Consider the following 24,604-nt stretch of genomic DNA (forward strand, 5'->3'; position numbering starts at 1 on the left):
CCCCGCCTTTTCCGTCGTAGAGTTTGGTTGAACCTGAGGCGCGGGGGAGAATTGGGGAAACTGGAATTTCCCGCGGAGCTGACGGCGCTTGCTTTCCCCCTACTCGTTTTAATTCCACGCGCTCCAAAATATCCGCCATGGAGAAATCTTGGTAATGACCTAATCCCCGTAAGCATCCCAGGAACACATCTGACCCCTGCCCTAATCCCTCCCCTCCCCGCCGCCGGGGGAGAATTATGGGTAATTGATTTTTCTGGTTCCCCCAGAGAATTCTGGGTAACTAGTTATTTCCTTCACGTCCCCCTACCCCCCGCCCCAACTGTGGGTAACTGGCCATTCTTATTTTCCCCTAGCGAATCCTGTGTAGCATTGCAGAGGATTCTGGGAAACTGACTTGACTTGTTCTACCCTTTCAACCGTCTACCCCTATCCCTAATTCTGGGAAACAAGCACTTCACCCCCCTCTACCTAACCCCTACCCCCACAGTTGCTGCTCCTGCCATTGATGGTTCAGGGATGAACAGGCAAATGAGCAGCCCTGGAGGAAAGTGAAAAGGAAGTCAGGGATTAAGTTAACTAGTGGGGTGCTGGGAGTTTAGAGTACCTTAGAGGAGAAGAGCAAGGGACAACACCTCCCACCTCTACCCCAGTGCCCATTCCCTTCCTGCCTGTTTCATCCCCTGCCTTGTATTCTCACATCTTCTGCCTGCCTCATGTCCCTCCTGCCAGTAAAACCTAGAACACACTCAATACAAGTACCTGGGCCTACCCCTGACTCAGCTCCCTCTTTCCCTTTGCAGGTCAGGATGTCCATTCTAGGTCCACTGATGTCCTGCTGAAGGTTGGGTCAGGCATCCAAAGGGGCTGTGGCAAGGGAGGGTGTGTGACACGGGTCAGTCTGCTGCCGTCGTCATCATCATCATCATGAACTTCGAGGGTATGGACCCTGGACTGGCAGAGTATGCTCCAGCCATGCATTCTGCCCTGGATCCTGTCCTGGATGCCCACCTGAACCCGAGTCTGCTACAGAACGTGGAGCTGGACCCGGAGGGAGTGGCCCTAGAGGCTCTTCCAGTCCAGGAGTCAGTGCACATAATGGAAGGTGTCTACTCTGAGTTGCACAGTGTGGTGGCTGAAGTGGGTGTGCCTGTCTCCGTCTCCCACTTTGACTTGCACGAGGAGATGCTGTGGGTGGGAAGCCATGGGGTAAGAACTGTACCCCTTTATAAGGGCTGAAAGGAGATATTGGGGGTCTCTTAAACCTGGTTTTAGCCCAAGAACAGCTGCTTTGCAGGGAGCCAGAACTGAGTTGAGGTGATGGAGTTAGCTGGGTCTCTAAATCAAGCCAAGAGGAGGGGAGGGGAGGAAGGAGGGAGTCATAGAATGCAGAGATGGATTACATAGGTGTTCTTATTCAGAAGGTATCCTACTTCTTCCACAGTTTGCCCATTCCATGCTTTAATTAATGTTGATAACTGTACCCATTCAGTTAGTCTATAACCATCTGAATATAGTCTCTAATGCTCTTCCTCTGTTTTCCATTTTTATAATTATAGGATGTTTTCTTTTTGACCATGCCAGCCGCTTTGCGGGATCTTAGTACCCCTGACCAGAGATCAAACCCGGGCCTGGGCAGTGAAAGCATGGAGTCCTAACCACTGGACAGGCAGGGAATTCCCTAATTACAGAATGTTTAACTCCTGTTTCTGCACATATTACATGGAATCATTTTGTCTTTGGCTGACTTTAATCTCTCTGGGAGCAGTTATCATTGTTAATTTTTAAAAATGTATCCATATTGCCAATATGCTCGGGAGCCCAGAGATTTTGTAAGAAATAACATGATGTCCATGGTTTATTAATTTACCTTCCATAGGGTGTGAATTGTTTTTCTGTTGGAAAGAGTGAATTTTTTGGTAATACATTCATTTCAGTAGGCAGTGTCTACTACTAGACTAGGCTCAGGGAATAAAGATTAATAAAACATAATCTTTGCCCTCAAGGAGGTCACACCTGAGCTCAGTCTTGAGAGATGTGTACGAGCCAGATGAAGAAGAGGGGGAAATTCCATTTTGGCAAAAGCAATGGAATAAACAATGATTCTCAAGATAGTACACAGCTTGGTGATTGCATAGTGCAGGAACTACAAGCAAGCAGGGTTTTCTGGAATGCAAGATGAAGCTGAAGAGTTAGACTTTTCCAGCCAGTGTTTTTGAGCACCTTTTAGGTGCCAGACCTTGTTCTTGGGTCTAGGTTTGGAATAAACATTTTAAAAGGCAATAAATATGTTTATGACATATCCTTAAGAAGAATAGAATCCCTAAGAAAATTACCATGGAGTTAGGGGGTTGAGGTATTGAAGGATGTGAGGTATTGCTGTTTTAGATATATAGTCAAGGGAAGGGCTTTCCGATAAAGTCACACTTGAGTGGAGACCTGGATGCAGGCCAGGATGTCCATTCTAATCTCCTTGGAAGGAAGGGAAGGAACCATGCAGTTATCTGTGGGAGGACATTCTAGAAAGCCTCATATGCTCTGTTAAAAGAGCTTGGACTTGATTCTTTAGTCCACTAAAGGTTTTTATCCAGAATGACAAGGTCCAGTTTGCATCTTAGGTGGAGTGCTGAGGTAGCAGTGCAGAGTTTGATTTAAGGGGGATGGGGCAGGACCCCATGAGGTCAGTGCACAGGATTTTGTAGTAGTTCACCTAAAATGTGATGAAGGCCTGAATGAAGCACTGAAGAGATTTATACATCAGAACAGATTTGGGAAGTATTTAGGAAGTGAAATGAAATTTAAGTCAACTACCAGTGACTTATTCCACTTGGTAGATCATGGTACCATAGGGAATACAGTTAAGAAGAATTGAAATGGGGAAAAATGGTGAATTTGATTTACAATGTAATGAGTTTGAGTTCTCATGAAATAGCTAAGGAGAGGCATGTGGTAGGTATTTGGATGTACAAGTCTGAAGCTTGAGGCAACAGTCTGGGCTAGGGGAAAAAATTAGGATTCATCCGGTTTAAGCTGAATGTTTAAACCTTAAGAGTGGGTAAAATTATCTAGGAAGAAAAGTAGAGTGAGAAGATGGTGGGCTTGGAATAACCACATTTCAAGAGTGGTCATAAGGGTTGCACATAAGGAGAAGATATGAGCTAAGAGTCAGGAGAGAAACCAGGAGTGGATGATGTCATAGGAGCCAAGGGTGGCATGAGTTTCAGTCTCTCTGTTCCAGCCTGTGACCCACAGTACACATTTCCCAGATGGCTTGTAGAGATTAGGACTTGACTGTGGGACACAGTCCCACATAGGATTGGACCTATGTCCCTAACCTTCTGAGCACTGTTCTAACTAACTGAGCCATTACCTATTCAGCAGAGTCATTGTGAGGATAAAATGAGGTAGAGTTTATAAAAGTACTTTGTAAAGCATTAAATGAACGTAAGATAGTATTCTCAATGTTTTTATCATAAATATATCATATCATATCATATAAGATTGGTGCCCAGCCTTATGCCTTAGTCACTGCTAGCCAGAAAGGCCAGGCAAGAATGGAGGAAAAACTGGGCAATGTCTAGTTCTCTGATTTGTATCTGGGATAGCCTTGCCCCTCCACTCAGGGTGTCTCTCATCTTTTTGTCCACTACAGGGCCATGCCACATCATTTTTCGGCCCAACTTTGGAGCGCTACTCATCATTTCAGGTCAATGGCAGTGATGACATCCGCCAGATCCAGAGCCTAGAAAATGGCATCCTTTTTCTTACCAAGAACAACCTCAAGTATATGGCCCGAGGGGGCCTCATTATATTTGATTACCTGTAAGTGGCTTCTTACCTCTGGACTGGGGAAGGGGATCCCTCACAGAGTGGGAAGGGTAAAGGATTGGAAACTTTGGAAACCTTGGCCCCTGAGCTTTTCGTCTCCCACAGGCTGGATGAGAGTGAAGATATGCACAGCCTACTGCTGACTGACAGCAGCACTCTGCTTGTTGGTGGGCTGCAGAACCACATACTAGAGATTGACCTGAACACTGTCCAGGAGACTCAAAAGGTACAAGTGGGACGCAGGCAGGGCCTGAGGTTATTGGGGGCAGTATAAACTGGAAATGCCTATGATGCACATGTGACCTTTCTGTTCCTTTGGTCTGTGGGAAGAATCATTCTCACGGGTTTCTCCCGCTTCCTTCACAGTACGCAGTTGAGACACCTGGAGTCACTATCATGAGACAGACGAATCGCTTCTTCTTCTGTGGCCACACATCTGGCAAGGTGAATGACTAAGTTCCATTTTTCCTCCCACCTTGGGGCTCTGTTTCACCAGATATGTGATTGGGCTCTGTCTTTTACTCAGTTCTAGGGCTGTAGTTGGGGAGGTGGGAGGAGTGAGTTGAGTTCCTACTTAGCCATGTTATACTATGAGATTATTTTTGAGCCTGATATTTTCTGTGGTAAATGGGGTATCATAGAGGCAAAGGGGTAAACGAGTTCTCTTTGGGGTCTCTTCCAGCTCTTGGCTTCTCTTTTTGCCTTTTTTATGCATCAATTGCCTGCATTGTGGCGCTAGTGGTATAGAACCTGCCTGCCAGTGCAGGAGACATAAGAGATGTGGGTTCGATCCCTGGGTCAGGAAGATCCCCTGGTGGAGGGCATGGCAGCCCACTCCAGTATTCTTGCCTGGAGAATCCCATGGACAGAGGAGCCTGGTAGGCTACAGTCCATAGGGTCACAAAGAGTCGGGCGTGACTGCAGCGACTTAGCACACACACATTGTAGAGCCTTAGTTCTTTTGGCAGGGACCTCACGGGGTTAGGTAGATGGTGGGTCCTATTCCTGATAACAGTGTTGGCAGATAACGAAGATCTCTCTTCTTCAGGTTTCCCTGCGAGATCTCCGTACTTTTAAGGTGGAACATGAGTTCGATGCCTTCTCAGGGAGCCTGTCGGATTTTGATGTACATGGCAACCTGCTGGCCACCTGTGGCTTCTCCAGCCGCCTTACTGGCCTGGCCTGTGACCGTTTCCTCAAAGTTTATGATCTACGCATGATGCGTGCCATCACACCGCTTCAAGTTCACGTGGATCCTGCCTTCTTACGCTTCATCCCTACATATACTTCTCGTCTTGCTATCATCTCCCAGTCAGGTATGAAGGGGATGTAGGATGGGATAGGAGTTGATGAGTGAAAGAGGGGGTCTAGGAGCGAGAAGGAGTGTACCCCCTGAAATTTCTTTGCTGGGGAAAAAGTAACCTTTCTAAGGGGTCTCAGGGTCTCACTTAGGTTTGGTAAGAGATTAGAGCTTTTGTTTTCTCCCTGGATGTGAAGAACACATATGCAAAAAATACAGGTAGAGCAGGCAGACAAGTAGAGAACTGGACTCCGGTGGGTAGCAAACCTCCTTGTGATTTATGGGAGGCACCAGATGGTATTTCCTCTTATCTCTAGGCATGGATTTGGGGCCCATCTTTTCTTGATAGCAGGGGAAGAGGGTAGGAAGGGCATAACAAGATGGCTCGCTTTCACCTTCCAGGGCTCAGTGGTCTTCCTCCTTCCTCCTAGGGCAGTGCCAGTTTTGTGAGCCCACAGGCCTGGCCAACCCAGCAGACATCTTTCATGTGAATCCTGTGGGCCCCCTGCTAATGACGTTTGATGTGTCAGCCAGCAAACAGGCCCTCGCTTTTGGGGATTCTGAGGGCTGTGTGCACCTCTGGACTGATTCCCCTGAGCCTTCCTTCAACCCATACTCCCGTGAGACTGAGTTTGCTTTGCCCTGTCTCGTGGACTCACTGCCGCCTCTGGACTGGAGCCAGGACCTGCTGCCTCTTTCCCTCATCCCTGTCCCGCTCACCACTGACACGCTTCTCTCTGATTGGCCTGCTGCCAACTCCGCTCCAGCTCCCAGGTTGTACCTCACATCTGGGCCAAAAGGAGGGAGGGGGAAAGGGCCAAGATACCAGGATTCTCTGCAAGCCCTGTTATTATTCTACTTCTTTCCTGATTTTGGCTACTCTTAGTATTTTCTTTTTTTTCTGGTCCCTTGGGGATTGGGGATTGGATGGGCAGACACCACAGTCTTCAAGCCCTAGAACTATACTACATTATAGGCGAGCACCCCCTGTGGATGCAGAGATTCTGCGCACCATGAAGAAGGTGGGCTTCATTGGCTATGCACCCAATCCCCGCACCAGGCTGCGAAATCAGGTTTGTTCAGAGGGGAGAGGGTCAGCCCCCACCCCAGCCCATTGGTGTTTCTCCTTTGTCTTTAGTAATTCTCCCTAGTTTTTGTTTTTAGTTAGTCAACAAAGGTTTTTGAAGCTTACTGAATTGAAGGTATTATACTAGGTGTTAGGGTTCAGAAACATAGGCGATAGGGTCCTTGCTCTTTAGAAGTTTAGTGTTTGGTTGTTCAAGATAAGACCTATCCATGGCAGAAACTATTTACGTTCTATTGTTAAATGCTAAAGGAATGTTAGAAGCAGTCAGTGCCAGAGCTGTTTAGAGAGAAAAGGGTACTCTGGGCTAGACTGGTCAGGAAGGGCATACTCCACGAGGTGGGTGTTGAGCTGGAGGGATGAAAGACGGGTAAGTAGATAGTAATGGAAGCCTTTCAGGATGAGAGAACAGTGTTAGTAGAGGTCTCAGGAGGCCTAACTGACAAGGACCATGTTGGAGCAGCTGTTAATATTGGGAATCAATGAGAGATGAAGTTTAGAAAGGGCCCGGTTGTGAAACCTTGTGCGTACCAGTGTACAGCAGAAGTGATGCACCAAAAAGTCCGTGCTGGAGGGGTTAGCTCAGTGGCAGTGTGCTGGAGTGAGTGAATGGGGGTGAGGGACCCACTGTGGAAGCATCGGCATTGTCCAGCTGTGATGAGGTAGGGTGATGGCAGTGGGAATGAAAAGGCAGCAGTGGATGCTGAAAACCCCATGAAATTATTAGGTTCGGGACTTGGTGATTGCTTCAGTGTTGGAATAAAAGGTAAGAGGGACCAAAGATCATTGTATATCCAACAAGGCTACCTCTTTTTAAAAACCCTAGATTCCTTACCGACTCAAGGAGTCTGACAGTGAATTTGACAGCTTCAGCCAGGTCACTGAGTCACCAATAGGGCGGGAAGAGGAGCCACATCTCCACATGGTCTCTAAGAAGTACCGCAAGGTGCTGGGGGATACCAAGGAAGGGGCCCTCTGGGATGTGGGGACAGGTTCCTGGGAAAGGGGGTCATCAGAGAAAGGATTGAAGGGCTCATTCAAGAAGCCTTTACCTGTGACTCTGGACTTGGGAAGGGTCTGGGGGAAGGTTATGGTTACTGCAAAGATTTAGGGGGCTCTGAGGACATCTTCATCTTGCTCAGACTATTTCTGCCTCAGGTGACCATCAAATACTCCAAGTTAGGGCTGGAGGACTTCGACTTCAAGCACTATAATAAGACGCTGTTTGCTGGATTGGAGCCCCACATCCCCAATGCCTACTGTAACTGCATGATCCAGGTAAGGCTGGGTATTCCCACGACTGGAAGATGGCTACTGCTTTTCTTCTCTCTGGGCCCCTCAACCCCTCTTTTTCCAGGTCTCCCTAACCAAGTGGCCAAGTCCACTTTAGTCTCCTCTACCATTCTTTCTTGCCCCACAGCCTTCAAGTCTCCCGTGAGCTCCGCTTCTTCAGTGGACTCCTGCTTTATGCTCTCCACCATCTCTTAGCCTTCCCATCGCTCTTTCTTCCTGTACCAGTTGTCTGCATCAGATCTCCTGCTCTTCCCTCCAGGTGCTCTATTTCCTGGAGCCTGTGCGCTGTCTAATCCAGAACCACCTTTGCCAGAAGGAGTTCTGCCTGGCCTGCGAGCTGGGCTTCCTCTTCCACATGTTGGACCTCTCCCGAGGCGACCCCTGTCAGGTCAGTGCCTGGAGACCTGGGACAATAAAAGGGGAAAGGAGGGGGATAGTAGGCAGGGTCATCACTCTTGCTAGTAATCACAGAAGAGGAAATAACCCTTTTCCACCGACACACTTCCTGGATTCCAGGGCAGTAATTTTCTTCGAGCATTCCGCACCATTCCTGAGGCCTCAGCCCTCGGTCTGATTTTGGCTGACTCAGATGAGGCTTCGGGCAAGGGCAGCCTGGCCAGGCTCATTCAGAGGTGGAACCGTTTCATTCTCACGCAACTTCATCAAGATTTGCAGGAGCTGGAAGTACCCCAGGCTTACCGAGGCGCTGGAGGCAGGTATGAAATAGTTAAAGCCACCACGACAGGCCCCTCTGTGACTTAAAGGGTGTCCTGACTCCCTCAGTGTGCACATCTTGCCCTGTCCACTCTTAGCAGCTTTTGCTCATCGGGGGACTCTGTCATTGGGCAGCTGTTCAGCTGTGAGATGGAAAACTGCAGCCTCTGCCGCTGTGGCAGTGAGACCGTGCGAGCCTCATCCACACTGCTCTTCACGCTCTCTTACCCTGAGGGTAGCAACAGTGGTATACCCTGCAGCTGGGGTGGGGGGTGCTCCCCCAGGTGTCCTGAAACATCAAGGAGAAGGGTGTTGGGGGGCTTACAGTGGGGACAGGGAGGACCTGGAGTGAAGCATCCAGTTTCCCCTCAGATAAAACCGGGAAGAACTGTGACTTTGCTCAGGTGCTGAAGCGAAGCATCTGCCTGGAGCAGAATACACAGGCCTGGTGTGACAACTGTGAAAAGTACCAGCCCACGGTGAGTGGGCGCTTGCCCTGGACCAGAGTCCTGCCATGTGGGGGACTCGGCACCACCATCCAGAGATCTCTAGTGGGTGGGAAGAACCCCAGTTGGAGGATGCAGATCCAGGCTTAAACTGTTCCTGTCCAGGTTTCTTTCCCTGTGGGCCTCCTGCCATTCCTTGTTTGTTTCATTTTCTCAGATCCAGACCCGCAACATCCGCCATCTGCCAGATATTCTTGTCATCAACTGTGAGGTGAACAGTTTGAAAGAAGCTGATTTCTGGAGGATGCAGGCAGAGGTCAGGACTTAGGTTGGAAATAGGGCTCTAGGAGCACTTTTTAGTTTTCTGCCTCTTTTAATCTCCATATATGATTCGTGTTCTCCAAGGAATTGGATGTTTTCTCCTGTGTGCAGGTTGCCTTCAAGATGGCAATAAAGAAGCATAGTGGGGAAATCTCCAAGAATAAGGAGTTTACTTTGGCTGATTGGTAGGTATTGTCTGTAGAGTTGTCAAAGGATTGAACTACCCAGTGGCCCCTCTTGTCACTGGTCAGATCTCCTCAGAACAAATTTCCAATTCTCCTGTCCTGATAGGAAGGAACTAGGCAGTCCAGAGGGCATGCTGATGTGTCCCTCCATTGAGGAGTTGAAGAATGTCTGGCTTCCTTTCTCCATTCAAATGAAGATGACCAAGAACAAAGGGCTGGATGTTTGCAATTGGACTGATGGGGATGAGATGCAGGTTGTTGAAAAACGGGGAAGAGGAGGGGGAATAAGGGAAAGAAGGTTGGGAAATTCCCTGGTGGTCCAGTGGTTAGGACTCGGCGCTCTCACTGCCGGGGCCCTGGGTTCAATTCCCTGGTCAGGGAACTAAAATCCCATAAGCCTTGTGGCACAACTGAAAAACAAAAGGGAGAGATGGGGCAGAAGCAGGGCAAGGGAAAGGTGGAACTTAGTATAGGGGAAAAAAGAGAATAAGACCTAGTATTCACCAGCTGTGGGCTTTTCTAGAGTGACTCAGTTCAGTGCTGGGAGTCATAGTTGGGCTAGGATGGAAAGAACCCACCCTGGTCCCCTATCCCCATCCCCCAAGCTCCCTGTCCTCTATCCCCATTCCCCTTCCTTCCCCACCCTTAAACTTAGCTTAGCAGCCTGGGTACCCCCCTCACAGTGGGGCCCAGCCAGGGCAGAGGAGGAGCATGGTGTCTATGTGTATGACCTGATGGCAACTGTGGTACACATCCTGGACTCACGCACAGGGGGCAGCCTGGTGGCTCACATCAAAGTTGGAGAGACCTACCACCAGCGCAAGGAGGTGAGTGAGATAATAGGGATATTACCTATATCCCTAGGTAATAGGGATATTCCTGGTGGTAGCCACAGTGGAATCCCAGTTCTGTCCTTATCTTGAGTCTGAGCCAGAATGCTCCAGCCATCACTTTGGGATCCTCTGTATCTCCACAGGGTGTTACCCACCAGCAGTGGTATCTCTTCAACGACTTTCTCATTGAACCTATTGATAAGGTTAGTTGTAACACATGCTATTCCCCCTTGTGTTTCCCCTTTCCCTGGCATCCTCATCCTCAGTACCCAAGAGAATGCCAGGTAGATTCAGGAGGGAGGGATGGGTCCTCAATAGTAAAAAGCATTAGCAGAGCTAAATATAGCACCTGAGTCCTGTCTTCTTTCTGACTTGGGATAGAGGGGAAGAAAGGCATATATGTAGGCCATTAGATGCTTTTTCTTTTATAGCATGAAGCTGTGCAGTTTGACATGAATTGGAAAGTGCCTGCTATCCTTTATTACATCAAAAGGAATCTTAATTCCAAATACAACCTGAACAGTAAGTAGTACAGCATAGACCCAAGGATGTGAGCAGTAAGATTCATCTTCAGGAAGAGATCTGGAAAACAGCTTATTAGGATTGGCAACCAGTGTTAATATTTCCAGGGACAGTAGAGTGATTCTGCTCATCAGGCCTTAAATTTAGAAGCTGGGGATCCTGAGAGTGTAGTGGGAAGAGGTGATGAGAGGGGATATCTGAAAATGGCTAAGGTTATGATTTTGAGCTTATTTCCAAGTAAGGATCTTTTCTTTTGTGTGTGTGTGTGGGGTAATAAACTATATTGTTCTGGACTTTCTTTTTTCTTTTTTTTAAATTCTGGATTTTCTAAGGTAAAGTCCAAAGTGAAAATCTCACTCCTTTCTGTTCTTTTTTTTCTTAGCATATTTCTTGATAATTTTCTGATTTGACTTGTTCGTCAGCCTGTTCTGTTCATCAGACATGATCTTTTTAGTCATTTGCTTCGATTATTGGGATCACGGTGTAGACCCAGTCTGTAGTCAGCCACTCTGGTTTCCCTCCCCTGGTCAGTTCCCTCTCCCCAGCCAACTGTCTTCTGGATTCTCCCCTCCAGTTAAGAATCCTATTGAGGCAAGCGTTCTGCTGGCTGAAGCCTCATTAGCACGGAAGCAGCGGAAAACACATACTACTTTTATTCCCCTGATGCTGAATGAGATGCCACAGGTTGGGGATTTGGTGGGCCTGGACGCTGAGTTTGTCACCCTTAATGAGGTAACCAAGACCAAAAGGGTGGGGTGTTAGGACAGAACTCTGGGGATATCAGGAGTCACATGCATTTCTCTGGTTTCCTTATGAACTCTTACATAGGAAGAAGCAGAGCTGCGCAGTGATGGCACCAAGTCTACCATCAAGCCAAGCCAGATGTCAGTGGCGAGGATTACCTGCGTTAGGGGCCAGGGACCCAATGAGGGTATCCCCTTCATTGATGACTACATTTCTACCCAGGAGCAGGTATTAGGATGTGGATGTGCAAATGTGACAGACCCTGTGCTTTTACAGAAGGCCTTAGAACCTGGGGATGAATGGCAGGGGGAACTGTGCATTTTGCTTCTTGTGTGACTTGACCTTTTCTGTATCCCTAGGTGGTGGATTACTTGACTCAGTACTCAGGGATAAAGCCAGGAGACCTTGATGCCAAGATTTCCTCTAAGCACCTCACAACTCTAAAGTCTACCTACTTAAAGCTTCGTTTTCTCATAGACATTGGAGTCAAGTTTGTGGGTCACGGTCTGCAAAAGGACTTCCGGGTCATCAACCTCATGGTTCGGGCAGGGCTCTTTTAAGAGTCTTTGTGTGGGCGCCTCAGGGTATACATTGTGTTTTGGGAAAATGGGAAATTATGGATCCCTTGCGTTCAGTCTCCCACTCTTTTATCCCTGGCAGGTGCCCAAGGACCAAGTCCTTGACACTGTTTATCTATTTCACATGCCCCGAAAACGAATGATTTCCCTGCGATTCCTTGCTTGGTACTTTCTAGGTGAGTTCCTCTGCCTTGTACATCCTTGTGTGCAGCAAGAGCATGAAAATGTATGAGAGGCCAAGGGGAGTAGGGATAACTCTGAATTACTGGTGAGAGTTACTAGTGGATTTAATTAGCTTCAGTATCCCTTCTGTGCACTAGAGATGGTGTTTGGCCCTTTCCCTTAAGGGCAGTCAGGGATTTTTTGTTGTTTATTGAGAGTGGGGATGTGAGTAGAGGACATGTTCTTACCTTCCTTTGCTAGGTCCCAAACTATTCCACCTCTACTTCCCATAGACCTGAAGATTCAAGGGGAGACCCATGACAGTATTGAGGATGCCCGCACAGCCCTTCAGCTTTACCGAAAGTATCTGGAACTAAGCAAAAATGGCACTGAGCCTGAGTCCTTCCACAAAGTTCTCAAGGGCCTTTATGAGAAAGGTCGAAAGATGGACTGGAAGGTGCCTGAGCCTGAGGGCCAGACAAGTCCCAAGAGTAAGGCCTGGGATGGGACAGGGGAAACTGGTCTGGGTGGGTTGTGAAGATTATAGCCATCATAATAAGAACAATGAAAGTGAAAGTAAAGTCACTCAGTCATGTCCGACTCTTTTCAACCCCATGGACTGTAGCCTGCCAGGCTCCTCTGTCCATGGGATTCTCAGGCAAGAATACTAGAGTGGGTTGCCATTTTTTTCCTTTTCCAAATAAGAACAATGGTGATGTTAAAACAGTACCACCCCAGCCTTCTGTTTGTAATAGAAAGCACTTAACGGCTTACAAAGCACTTAATCCTTCCAATAGTCAGTGAAATCAGAAATCAATTTTATTATTGATGCTCTCTGTTGGTCCTAACCTTCTCTTTCCCAATTCTAAAAAGTTTGGGGGAGGTCTGTGCCCTCTTTTCTCCTGCATTTTTCCTTCATAAGAAGTGTCCCAGGTGCTTTTTCTCCTGACTCACCTTAGGAGTCAATGCTCTTGGTTTTGTCTCTGACAGATGCAGCTGTCTTCTCTTCAGTGCTGGCACTCTGACCTCACGCTCTCCCAACGAACAGCTCCCTCTCCCTTTAGTGTTCTGTGGCCCCAGAACTGGGAGATGAGTTCCCAAGTTGGCTATACCCTGTCTACTTCCAGAATTGGACTTACTCAGGGTCTACAGATGGTGCTATTAATAGAACTGGAATGCAGCAGAATTGTTGCAAAAGATCTAGGAGCCAGATTCCTTTTCATCCTTTGCAAAATAGTGGGCCAGAAATAGCCTAGAATTGACCCAGATGGAAAGTAATTCGTGTTTTTAATAATTATCCTGGGTAATTAACACACAGGTAAAGAAGCTCCTGGAACCAAAACGCTCAGTTCCTACTGAAGTCCTGGACACTGATAGGATACAACAGTAACTCAAGACCTAGCCTAAGTCTGGCTGCTTGAGGGTTGCCCAGAGGGGCTAGCATTTAGAGTCTGGTGGTCCCAGCAAACCAGTGTTGCCAACATCATCATTGCCAAAAGGGCCTTTGGGTCCTAGAGAAAGCTTGGCTGCTGGCTTCACTCCTGCTGACAGCTGAGAAGCATCTGTCTTCCATCCACTCTCCTGTCCCAAGTTTTGTTTTCTTGCTATTTTTTTAAAACTCTGTTTTAAACTGCATGTTTTGTAAAATAAAAACAAAAATATTATTGAGTGTCATCTATTTCATTAGAAATATCTGCATGTGGGGTTCTCTGACTTCAGCCTCCTCTCCTTTGTGTTGGCTTTTTATTGGGTTGGCCAAGAAATCCCTTCAGCTTTTGAGTAAAAGTAAAAGACACATTTTCCATTTTCACCAAGAACTTAGTTGAACAGCGTATTCACCATTTTGTTTCACTACCTTCTGCCATTTTTCAAGCAATTTCATAATTCCATCTTCCCAAAACTTTTCATCTTTTTGAGCAAAGAACTGTTCCAGGTGCCTTGTACAGTCTTCCAGAGAATTGAAATTTTTTTCACTAAGAGAATTTTGTAAAGACCAAAATTAATGGAAATCCAAAGGTGCAATGTCTGGTGAATACAACATATGCATCGGAGCTTCCCAGCCAAGCTGGAACAGTTTTTGCCTGGTCATCAAAGTCTTGCGTTATCCTAATGGAAGATTATGTTTTTTCTGTTAATTCGGGACACTTTTCATTGAGTGCTGCTATCAGTTGGTCTAACTGGGAGCAGTACTTGTTGGAATTAATTGTTTGGTTTTCTGGAAGGAGCTCATAATACAGAACTCCCCATCCCACACAACTTAACCTTCTTTGTATAAGGACCAGCCTTTGGTGTAGTTGGTGGTGATTCATTTCGCTTGTGCTATGATCTTTTTTGTGTCACGTTATTGTACAGTATTCACTTTTCATTGCTCATCACAATTTGTCTTAAAAACAACATTTTGGAACTTCCCTGGTGGTCCAGTGGGTAAGACTGCGCTTCCACTGCAAGGGGCGCAGCTTCGATCCCTGGCCAGGGAAGTTCTGCATGCCTCCAAGTGTGGCCAAAATAATTCAGAAAAAGAATACAGAACGTTTTTGTTAGGGTTAGTAGCGAATTGCATGCGGAAATACAGCCAAGAAGGTGGTGGTTTGGTTTTTTTTTTTCCCCGCTTAGCATATGTGGAACCCAAATAACAAAACATAACCAAGCTGGTGCAAATTATTTTCAACGTCTGATTTGGATTCTTTTAAAAAATCTCTTCACTGATTAGGATATTTTGAGTATGTCAGCTGTCTTCCCTCGTGGTATAACACTGATTATTCTCAATGTCTTGATTGATCGCTATCAACCTCAACTGGCCTACCCAACCGAGGAGCATCCTCCAGCAGGAAATCTCCAGCCGAGATCTTTGCAAACCACTTTTGACACATTTCATCAATCACAGCGCCTTCTCCACACACAACACAAATCTTTTTGCGTTTCAGTTGCATTTTTTTCTTTCTTGAAATAATAAAGCAATATGCCAAAAATGTTGCTTTTTTCTTTCATCTTAAATAGTAAAATGGCTACACAAAAATTAACCGATTTTGCTAAGTATTTTTAGTGCATGCTGATATGACAACTATCACACTACAATCTAACAAAATTGCTTCGAATGAAGTTAAAGACAACTAAGCACTACTACAGACATCTTACATGAAAAAACCAAAGGAACTCTTTTGGAAACCCAATATTACAACTGGAAAAATCTAAGTCAAAATCTCACCCAGAAATGAAGATAAAATTCTCAAGTCCAAAATTCAGGATATTGGAGAAGTATGTCATTCCTGGGTAGTCAGGCCTTTGGTGTGGCTGCCTAGAACCCTACAGTCGGATTCTTTTAAGAGGTACAGTATGGTTTTCCCGTTTTGTGTAAAATGTGAGTTGGAGAAACTGACAAACTACAGGTCCCAGGAATCTTAAAACCTGTAGCTACTAACAAAGTATCAGTGTGGTGATGTAGTGCTTCCTGGGAGATGTAGTTTCCCGGGTATTAAAACCAGGGCTTCTCACTGGCTAGCCGCATACCTTTCTTTTAGAAGGTCCGAGCCCACCTAGATTGGCGTGTGTAAGCCTGACCGCCTCCGCGCACGACGTCAGGCCCTGACCCTGCTTCAAGCCACTCCTATTCTTCGGCTGACCCCTGATGGTCACGTGGAGCTCCCCGCCACGCAGGTCTGGGTCCTGCGATCCACCGGGGTCCTTGCTGTCTGGGAGCCGCTCCTAAGCTGCCTGTTCGCGCGAGAGTTTGGAGGGGCGGGTTTGGGGTCGGCCTCCGGTGTAGGACGCGTACTGTAGCGCCTCTGAGCCCTGCTTAGGAATCCACTTAGGACTCGAGGAGCAGGCTCAGGCAGTCACCGGGGCACCCCCTGTCTGGAGCGCGCAGGAGCGCTCTGGAGAAGCCTGGACAGCCCCGCTCCCCCGCAGCCAGGTGCTAGGGACGGGAGCTAAAGTGAGAGTTCGGCTGTCTTCCAGTGCCTGGGCCACGGCGGCGGCCCTGGGAGCAGAGGTGGGATGGATCCGAGTGGCACTAAGGGTCCGGGTTGGACTGGAGCGAAGGCAGTGATGGGGTCTTTACAAAGGGGGCTGGTCCGCACGGAGGAATAGCTTATAGGCTGGAGGTGGGGATGCAGCAGTCTTCGGTGCTGGGTCCAAACAGGCCCTGGTTATTGAGTGCTCTTCTTGCCAGCCAGCCACCTCGCTACCTCTCAGCCAGAATCAGCTACTCTGCTTGCCAGCAGCTCCTCTGTGCCTGTCGTCCTTGCTTAATCCCAGCCACCAACCCATGGCTGCCACATAGCCCTGTGATCCCCGGCAGCCACTGCTTAAGTACCAACATCTGAGGGCTCACCTGTCGACGTAGTATCTGGGACTAAGACCCAAGTCCCAAGCTCGCTCTCTCACCCACTGCTCAGGGGCCTCCGGAACACCGAGCGCCGAAACAGAGGAGCTCCTTTGTGTCCAGGTCATTTCCTGGAAAGTAGAGCCAGATCACACTGAGGCCTTTGTAGGCTTGGGATAAGGGATGGGAAGGGGTGGTGGTGGCAGGGATTAGAGGCTGACTGGGTGTCGTGGCGGCGGGGCAGGGTGGGGCGGGGGAATGGAGTAGGCTTCTCACACCTATGCTTTAAACGCAGGTGGAGCAACCCCATCGCGTCAAAGATGAAAGGCTGGGGTTGGCTGGCCCTGCTTCTGGGGGCCCTGTTGGGAACTGCCTGGGCCCGGAGGAGCCAGGATCTACACTGTGGAGGTAAAGGCACAGAAGAAGAAATGGGAGGAAGCAGGGTGGGATGGGGAAGATAGAGCCTTGGAGAGGATGGGATCCAAGGCCTGGAAGAAAGATGAGTGGAAGCCCCTAGGTTGATGCCTTTCTCCCCCTCCCCCCTTGCATCAGCTTGCAGGGCTCTGGTGGATGAACTTGAGTGGGAAATTGCCCAGGTGGATCCCAAGAAGACCATTCAGATGGGCTCTTTCCGAATCAATCCAGATGGCAGCCAGTCAGTGGTGGAGGTAATTTGACTGTTCCCCCAAATAGCTCACTCTAACTTTGAATGAGAACTGAACTAATGAGATATCTAAAAGATTGGGCTGTTTCATTTGGAAGAGGCTGGAGGCTTGTACCCCATACATTTGCTTCTTTGGCTCCCTAATACAGCAGAAATCCTAATACTTTGTAGAAGTTGTAGAAGTTGTTAGCAGACAGAGAACCTTGATCAGCCCCCTTTTCCGTATCCTTAATCCATGTGACTTGTGTTTTCGCTATGACAGTATGGTATACATACATTCATTAAAAAAATATATATATACATATATATGTGTATATATATATATATATAGGTCTTATCTATATATTTAGGAAATTTATTTTAGTAGAAAACATAATACACACAGACAGAAAGCTGTACCTAGTGAATATTTTGGAAATGTTAAGGTTATGATGCTTTTGAAATGCTTTAATAGTTGTTATCTTCAAAGCCTACACTATCTTACTGAAGCGACTTTGTGCACATGGCAACTGTCTGATGCTCTCCTTTTAAGGGCAGGTATTAGCCTCATTTTAATACCAAAAAAAATTACCTTACGGCCATAAGAATTAAATTCAAAGGAAGAGAACACATAGTGATCAGGGTTAATCAAAGAGGTCATTTATCTATAATTTGGAAAGACACCTATTTTATTTTTTAGGCTTGTATAATGAGGTAAAATAAGATCACATATTTGAGTGGACTTTGTTGTTGTTTAGTTGCTAAGTTGTATCTGACTCTTTGCGACCCCATGGACTGTAGCCCTCCAGGCTCCTCTGTCCATGGGATTTCCCAGGCAAGAATACTGGGGTGGGTTGCCGTTTCCTTCTCCAGGGAATCTTCCCAACCCAGGGATCAAACCCATGTCTCCTGCATTGGCAGGTGGATTCTTTACCACTGAGCCACTAGGACTTTGGAACTACACAAATTATAATGGTTTTAAATTGGAGAAGGCTTTTTAGAATAGGTTGATCAAGCTAGATTTGGAAGGAAAAGTAAGGGTAAATTATTAATGTACAGAGGTAGAAGAATATGACCCAAGGCTGAGGACATTTCTAGGTGCCTTATGCTCGCTCAGAGGCCCACCTCACAGAGCTTCTAGAGGAGGTATGTGACCGGATGAAGGAGTATGGGGAACAGATCGACCCTTCCACGCACCGCAAGAACTATGTACGTGTTGTGGGCCGGAATGGAGAATCCAGTGAACTGGACCTACAGGGCATTCGAATTGATTCAGACATCAGTGGCACCCTCAAGTTTGCGGTGAGCTATGGGAATGGGTAGCTGGTTCTTGAAAATTAGAGGAGTTATTGGAGAGCCCAAGTGGAAAGTTGGGTTCACGTCCTTGTCCTACTCTCTGGAGGTGGAGACCAGAGGCTACCCCTTGCTGGCTTCTCTCACTCCTTTCTCCCTTGGGTTGACAGTGTGAGAGCATTGTGGAGGAGTACGAGGATGAACTCATTGAATTCTTTTCCCGAGAGGCTGACAATGTTAAAGACAAACTTTGTAGTAAGCGAACAGGTAAGCTACTGTCACTTTACCTCCTGTTCTCACATCTCTGTGGAACCTGGCACATTCTCTAGTGTGTGTCCCACTCCCTGTCCTCTAGCACCCCCCTAACACCTCCTCCTCCAGCCAAATCTGTGAAGTTAGCTTAAGAGTTACTTATGGCTTAGGGACTTGGGTTGATCCTCTCCATTCTCTTCCTGTCAGCTTTCAGAATTTGTGGCTCCCTCACCTGAGATACATATGGATGAGAGGATGATGGGAAAGTTTTGTCATTTTAAAGTCTATGCTGGGGGGTGGGAGAACTCCCTGGCGGTCCAGTGGTTAGGACTCCGCACTTCCACTGCCGGGGGCATGGGTTGGATCCCTGGTCAGGAATTAAGACCCCACATGCCTCGAGGTATGGCAAAAAAAAAAAAAAAAGCATATGATCTGAAAGATGGTGGTCGGTGTGTGTCAATTTGTTTGGGGGTATTTTCTTGATAGTGGCATATATCAGCGTGAGAGTGGCGTTTTCTTTGAAACTGTCATGTGCTATTTGCAGATCTATGTGACCATGCCCTGCACATATCGCATGATGAGCTATGAACCACTGGAGCGGCTCAGACTGACAAGCTTGATGGATCACCCCCAGGAGGGGAAGAGGGCAATGCCTTTTATATTATGTTTTTACTGAAATGAACTGAAAAAATATGAAACCAAAAGTATGAACTGTGTTGTCTTTTCATGCCCAGAATTGGCCCTTACATTAGGCTTGAAAATAGGAGATTCCAGACAGGAAGAAAAAAAGGGAAGGAAAGGAAAAGCTTTGGGAATTGTATAGTGCTAAGGTAGAAGGAGCCTGAACCATAATTCTTTTGCCATCTGAAATTCCTGATGGACTAACAAACTAGATAAGCATGTATTCAGTGCTTACTCAATATAATGTGTTTAGAGCTAATTATTGAGAAGAGGAACCTCTATGCATAAGCTAGGGAACATGAATAAGTGTATAGTAGTATAGAGCTTCCCTGGTGGCTCAGCGGTAAAGAATCCACCTACAGTGCAGGAGCTGCAGAAGACATGGGTTCAATCCCTGGGTCAGGAAGATCTCCTGGAGAAGGGAATGGCAACCCACTGCAGTATTCTTGCCTGGAGAATCCCATGGACAGAGGAGCCTGGTGGGCTATAGTCCATGGAATCGCAAAGAGATGGACATGACTGAAGGGACTTAGCATGCATGCACGTATTCATGGTGGTATAGGCTTCTAGAAATTAGTTGTATTCATACTGATGAAACATAAGATAGAGCGCAATCCTGAAGGAAATGGATTATTTTACCCTCTGTACCCTTCCAGATGGAGGGATCAGCAAGAGCAGACAGGAAAGGGCAAATGGATGTGATCATCTCTGCTGACAAGGGCTTTGTCAGATAGGGACAGATGAGGCAAGGAATGTTATTGAAGGAAAAGTCTTGTTTTCAGATTCCATGCCAACAGCAACACGTCATCTCCATCCCTAGCTATGGCCAATGTGGACTATAAGTACACTACAATGTGGACTACACACACTTTCTGTGTGTAGAGATTCTGTCCTGGGACACAGGATGAAAATGTAAAGGATACTTGTTTGAGGAGCTTCTAAAACACGCTGATCCTGAAGTGTGGGTGTCTCAGAGTCTGGAATGGAACATCTGTCCCAGGGAGAAACACTTGTTACTAAGGTTTATTACATTTCAAAGACTTTAAAAAAATTATTTATTTATCTGGCTGTGCAGGGTCTTAGTTGTGGGAACTTTTACTTGCAGCATGTGGGATCTAGTTCCCTGATCAGGGATTGAAACTGGGTACCTAGCATTGGGATCGCAGAGTCTTAGCCACTGGACCACCAGGGAAGGCCCCATTTCAAAGACTTTTTAAACTAAGCACTTTAGAATCTAAGGGCCCTTGGAGGTCATAGATACCCCCAAGGTCATCTTGCAGGTTCACCTCTGCAGATGAAGTAACTGATTTTACAGATAAAGAAACTGAGGCCCACAGAAACCACAGGTCCTCAAGTTCTGTATTTAGTGGCAAAACCGAATCTATAAGCTAATGTTCCCAGGTGTCTAATATAGCGATGAAGTAGCTTCTATATTAAGTCTTTTTTTCCCCTCTTCATACCTTGTGCTAAGCCTGGCACATGGAACGAATATGTTCAGCAACGCTTTCTTGTACCAGAAATCCCTATGAAATCTAACTAGCTCAGAGCAAGCACCCTGATACTAGTTGATAAATAAATTCAAGGTCAAGTGCTAATTCTATCTCTCATCAGTCATAAGAAACGTATCCTGTCAAATCACTTTTCCAGCTGTTACTGCTAAGCGTTATGTCTTCTGTGATGCAGGTGAATAATGTTCACATGCTTCATTCCCCTATGAGTACACCCAGGATTCTGTCCATCGTCTGCCTGCAGTCTAAATAAAGTTCTTACTCTTCCACCAGAAAGTTTCTCAGAAACATAAGTGAGAGTATTCTTATGGGGAACTCAAAACTCTTCTAATTTACATAAAAGAAAGATATTTACAAATTTAAATAAATAAATTTAATGTTAATCAGTAACAAGTTACTTGTGATGTGCCTCATTAGTTTGTCAAAGTACAGCTGTTAAGAATGTTCCAGACCAAGAGTTTTTGCCACTGGGACACAGGCATGTGTCATATGGGAAAGAGTGGACCTTACCATCCTTGACTTGATCCTCATAAGGTCAGGAGGATATATTTTGCTTATCTCTCAATTCATACCATAGGTTAGCGCAAGGAATCCATGGATTTTTCTGAACCTTTCTGGAGGCTACTAAAATTATTCTAGCCTAGTATTTGTTAGAGCATATATTCAACCCTGGTCTTCCCTGGTGGCTCAGACAGTAAACAGTCTGCCTGCAATGTAGAAGACTGGGGTTTGATCCCTGGGTCGGGAAGATACCCTGGAGAAGGAAATGGCAACCCCTTCCAGTATTCTTGCCTGGAGAATTCCATGGACAGAGGAACTTGGTAGGCTACAGTCCAGGGGGTCACAAAAAGAGTTGGACACAATTGAGTGACTAACACTTTCACTTTTCACTTTCATACTCAACCTTGTATATATGGTTACACCCTAAATTTTACATGCCTTCTAAATGAGTTTATCAGAAAAATGTTAGCATTTAATGAAACATTCCCAAAGACAGTGTGATAGCCTTGTTTCTTTTGTTTTTTGGTTTGGTGAAGCTTACGGGATTTTAAGAAGACTCTTGAGAGTCTTGAACAGCAAGGAGATCTAACCAGTCCATCTTAAAGGAAATCAGGCCTGAATATTCATTGGAGGGACTGATGTTGAAGCTGAAACTCCAATACTTTGACCACCTGATGCGAAGAACTGACTCATTTGAAAAGACCCTGATGCTGGGAAAGATTGAAGGCAGGAGGAGAAGGGGATGACAGAGGATGAGACAGTTGGATGGCATCACCGACTCAATGAACATGAATTTGAGTAAGCTCCTGGAGTTGGTGATGGACAGGGAAGCCTGGCATACTGCAGTCCATGGGGTTGCAAAGAGCTGGACACAACTGAGCGACTGAACTGAACTGAACTGAACTGATGGAGTTTTAGTTCCCCAACCAAACCCAGGCATTTGGCAGTGACTGGACTGCCAGGGAATTCCAAAAGACAGTGTTAAATGAGATCCAGGGTGACTAGGAAAATGTATTAAGTGAAAATCTAGTCTATGTTTTAGAGGATTTTATTTTTTTGCTGTAAAAGGATTCTGAGCAGGAACAAAAATCCTTTAAATATAAGACAAAAATGAATAATAAGGGAAAAAAATATTTTACTCACATAACACACTTATTTAATCTTTATAACTCTAAGAAATACTAGATATTACTCCCATTTTTGCAGATGCAGAAAACAAGCTCAAAGAGGGGTGGGGTAGCCAAGGCTTCATCCCCAGTGATCACCTTATGCCTAGGCCAGTGGAGTCCATATAGTCCCTAGTGGCTCTGTAAAGTAGTACTTATTTTATTTGTTTGAAAACTACCTTCAAGTTTGAACACATGCCCTCTGAATCTAATAATGTACAGTAAAAAAGCACTATATCCACTTTTCAGCTTTTTTTCAGCCTGATTATTCCTTGTAAGAAGCCCATTCTATCCCCCTGGTCTTTTTAGGTGCTAAATGTTTGTCTCATCTACCTTTATTACCTGTATTCTAGGAAGGTCATCATTTATCATGTATTTCAGGTATGAGTGTACAAAGGTTTTACAGGATGAATGAGACTACAGTTCTTTATCTTTTTGTTTATTTAGTTCTCCAACCAGGGATCAAACCCCTGCCCCCTGCATTGGAAGTGTGGAGTCCTAATTACTGAACCCCAGGGAATTCCCTATAGTTCCCTATCTTTTAAAATATCTTTAAACATACCACTGAGCTAATGTGCCCAAGAGACAGTTAACAATGACTCAAAGTCCCCTTCCTGAGTTGCAGCTGATAATATACAGTCATCATCATATAAACAATACAGCTTCTGGAGTGAGGCCAACCTAGGTCTGAATTCCAGCCATGCCAGTTATAAGCTATGATCCTGAGTGGGATACTTTATCTAAACCTTGGTTTCCTCCTATGTAAAGATACTACTATTACCTACATCCCTTAGAGTTGTGAGGATCAATTAAGGTAATGCATGTACCACATTTAGACAGTATCTGGAAATAGTAAATACACAACAAATTTTAGTTATTACCTATTAAATAAAGGAATTTGGTTTCAGTTCAGTTGCTCAGTCGTGTCCAACTCTTTGCGACCCCATGCACTGTAGCACGCCAGGCTTCCCTGTCCATCATCAATTCCTGGAGCTTGCTCAAACTCATCCATTGAGTCAGTGATGCCATCCGACCATCTCATCATCTGTTGTCCCTTCTCCTCCTGCCTTCAATCTTTCCCACCATCAGGGTCTTTTCCAATGAGTCAGTTGTTCATATCAGGTGGCCAAAGTATTGGAGTTTCAGCTTCAGCATCAGTCCTTCCAATGAATATTCAGGACTGATTTCCTTTAGGATGGACTGGTTGGATCTCCTTGCAGACTCTTGAGGGACTTTCAAGAGTCTTCTCCAACACCACAGTTCAAAAGCATCAATTCTTCGGTGCTCAGCTTTCTTTATGGTCCAACTCTCACATCCATAAGTGACTACTGGAAAAACCATACCTTTGACTATACAAACCTTTGTCGGTAAAGTAATGTCTCTGCTTTTTAATATGCTATCTAGGTTTGTCACAGCTTTTCTTCCAAGGAGCAAACATCTTTTAATTTCATGGCTGCAGTCACCATCTGCAGTGATTTTTGGAGCCCAAGAAAATAAAGTCTGTCACTGTTTCCATTGTTTCTCATTTATTTTCCATGAAGTGATGGGACCGGATGCCATGATCTTAGTTTTTTGAATGTTGAGTTTTAAGCCAACTTTTTCACTCCCCTCTTTCCCTTTCATCAAGGGCTCTTTAGATCCTCCTTGCTTTCTGCCATAAGGGTGGTGTCATCTTCATATCTGAGGTTGTTGATATTTCTCCCTGCAATCTTGATTCCAGCTTGTGCTTTATCCAGTCCAGCGTTTCTCATGATGTACTCTGCATATAAGTTAAATAAGCAGGGTGACAATATATAGCCTTGACGTACTCCTTTCCCGATTTGGAACCAGTCTGTTCTATGTCCGGTCCTAACTGTTGCTTCTTAACCTGCATACAGATTTCTCAGGAGGCAGGTAAGGTGTTCTGGTATTCCCATATCTTTAAGAATTTTCCACAGTTTGTTGTGATCTACACAGTCAAAGGCTTTAACATAGTCAATGAAGCAGAAGTAGATGTTTTTCTACAGTTTGGTTTACTGATGAATTAAGTTTAGGGTGCATTCTTCTACTTATCCTTGGCCACCAGAGGGCACCATTGCCCTTGTCCATTTTAAAGAGGTCATTCCCAAGGTCAAGATGACCTCAATTCTGTCTTCTCTCCCTTGTCCCCTCCAGTTTTTTGACACTTAGCTGTGTTTGGACCTATAATTCACTTGGCTGCTTTATTCATGCTAATCCTTCTCCTTTAACTTT

The 24,604-nt window shown here is 45.9% G+C and overlaps 2 protein-coding genes, 1 long non-coding RNA gene and 1 other non-coding gene across 35 annotated transcripts; 3 read left to right on the top strand and 1 right to left on the bottom strand.

Annotated features, from left to right (window-relative positions):
• Positions 1-13: 13 nt before the first annotated feature.
• Positions 14-13,666, top strand: PAN2 (poly(A) specific ribonuclease subunit PAN2). 29 transcript variants are annotated; one of them, XR_014083365.1, is made up of 26 exons: positions 14-151; positions 801-1,206; positions 3,650-3,819; positions 3,931-4,051; positions 4,192-4,269; positions 4,874-5,141; positions 5,557-5,899; positions 6,102-6,198; positions 7,036-7,155; positions 7,368-7,487; positions 7,762-7,890; positions 8,019-8,218; positions 8,315-8,463; positions 8,589-8,695; positions 8,880-8,978; positions 9,095-9,168; positions 9,275-9,422; positions 9,852-9,995; positions 10,145-10,204; positions 10,433-10,523; positions 11,098-11,255; positions 11,352-11,495; positions 11,627-11,806; positions 11,928-12,021; positions 12,269-12,498; positions 12,998-13,666. XR_014083365.1 is itself a non-coding variant. In XM_081595024.1 (26 exons), the coding sequence occupies exons 2-26, from the start codon at positions 925-927 to the stop codon at positions 13,030-13,032; spliced, it is 3,597 nt and encodes a 1,198-aa protein (XP_081451150.1). In that variant the 5' UTR covers positions 14-168; positions 801-924; the 3' UTR covers positions 13,033-13,666. The 29 variants fall into 29 exon arrangements, 24 of the variants coding, with proteins under 24 accessions (XP_081451150.1, XP_081451142.1, XP_081451140.1 ...); XR_014083366.1 differs by having other exon boundaries at positions 8,315-8,451; XR_014083368.1 differs by having other exon boundaries at positions 8,318-8,451.
• On the top strand, positions 9,477-9,550 carry TRNAE-CUC (transfer RNA glutamic acid (anticodon CUC)). The gene has a single exon. It is a non-coding gene; the product is annotated as a tRNA-Glu (tRNA).
• A 1,365-nt stretch (positions 13,667-15,031) lies between the features above and the next one.
• Positions 15,032-24,131, bottom strand: LOC145546889 (uncharacterized). The gene is made up of 2 exons (XR_014083370.1): positions 23,254-24,131; positions 15,032-16,459 (listed from the first exon to the last, which is right to left on the bottom strand). It is a non-coding gene; the product is annotated as an uncharacterized LOC145546889 (long non-coding RNA).
• Positions 15,475-19,220, top strand: CNPY2 (canopy FGF signaling regulator 2). 4 transcript variants are annotated; one of them, XM_081595058.1, is made up of 7 exons: positions 15,475-15,661; positions 16,176-16,451; positions 16,624-16,736; positions 16,881-16,996; positions 18,070-18,273; positions 18,435-18,531; positions 19,061-19,220. In XM_081595058.1, the coding sequence occupies exons 3-7, from the start codon at positions 16,649-16,651 to the stop codon at positions 19,102-19,104; spliced, it is 549 nt and encodes a 182-aa protein (XP_081451184.1). In that variant the 5' UTR covers positions 15,475-15,661; positions 16,176-16,451; positions 16,624-16,648; the 3' UTR covers positions 19,105-19,220. The 4 variants fall into 4 exon arrangements, with proteins under 4 accessions (XP_081451184.1, XP_081451185.1, XP_081451182.1 ...); XM_081595059.1 differs by having other exon boundaries at positions 16,402-16,451; XM_081595056.1 differs by lacking the exon at positions 16,176-16,451.
• Positions 24,132-24,604: the final 473 nt, after the last annotated feature.

The sequence above is a fragment of the Giraffa tippelskirchi genome, chromosome 4, assembly GCF_054371585.1.
Source record: "Giraffa tippelskirchi isolate mGirTip1 chromosome 4, T2T-mGirTip1v1.2.pri, whole genome shotgun sequence".
Classification (NCBI taxonomy): Eukaryota; Metazoa; Chordata; class Mammalia; order Artiodactyla; family Giraffidae; genus Giraffa; species Giraffa tippelskirchi.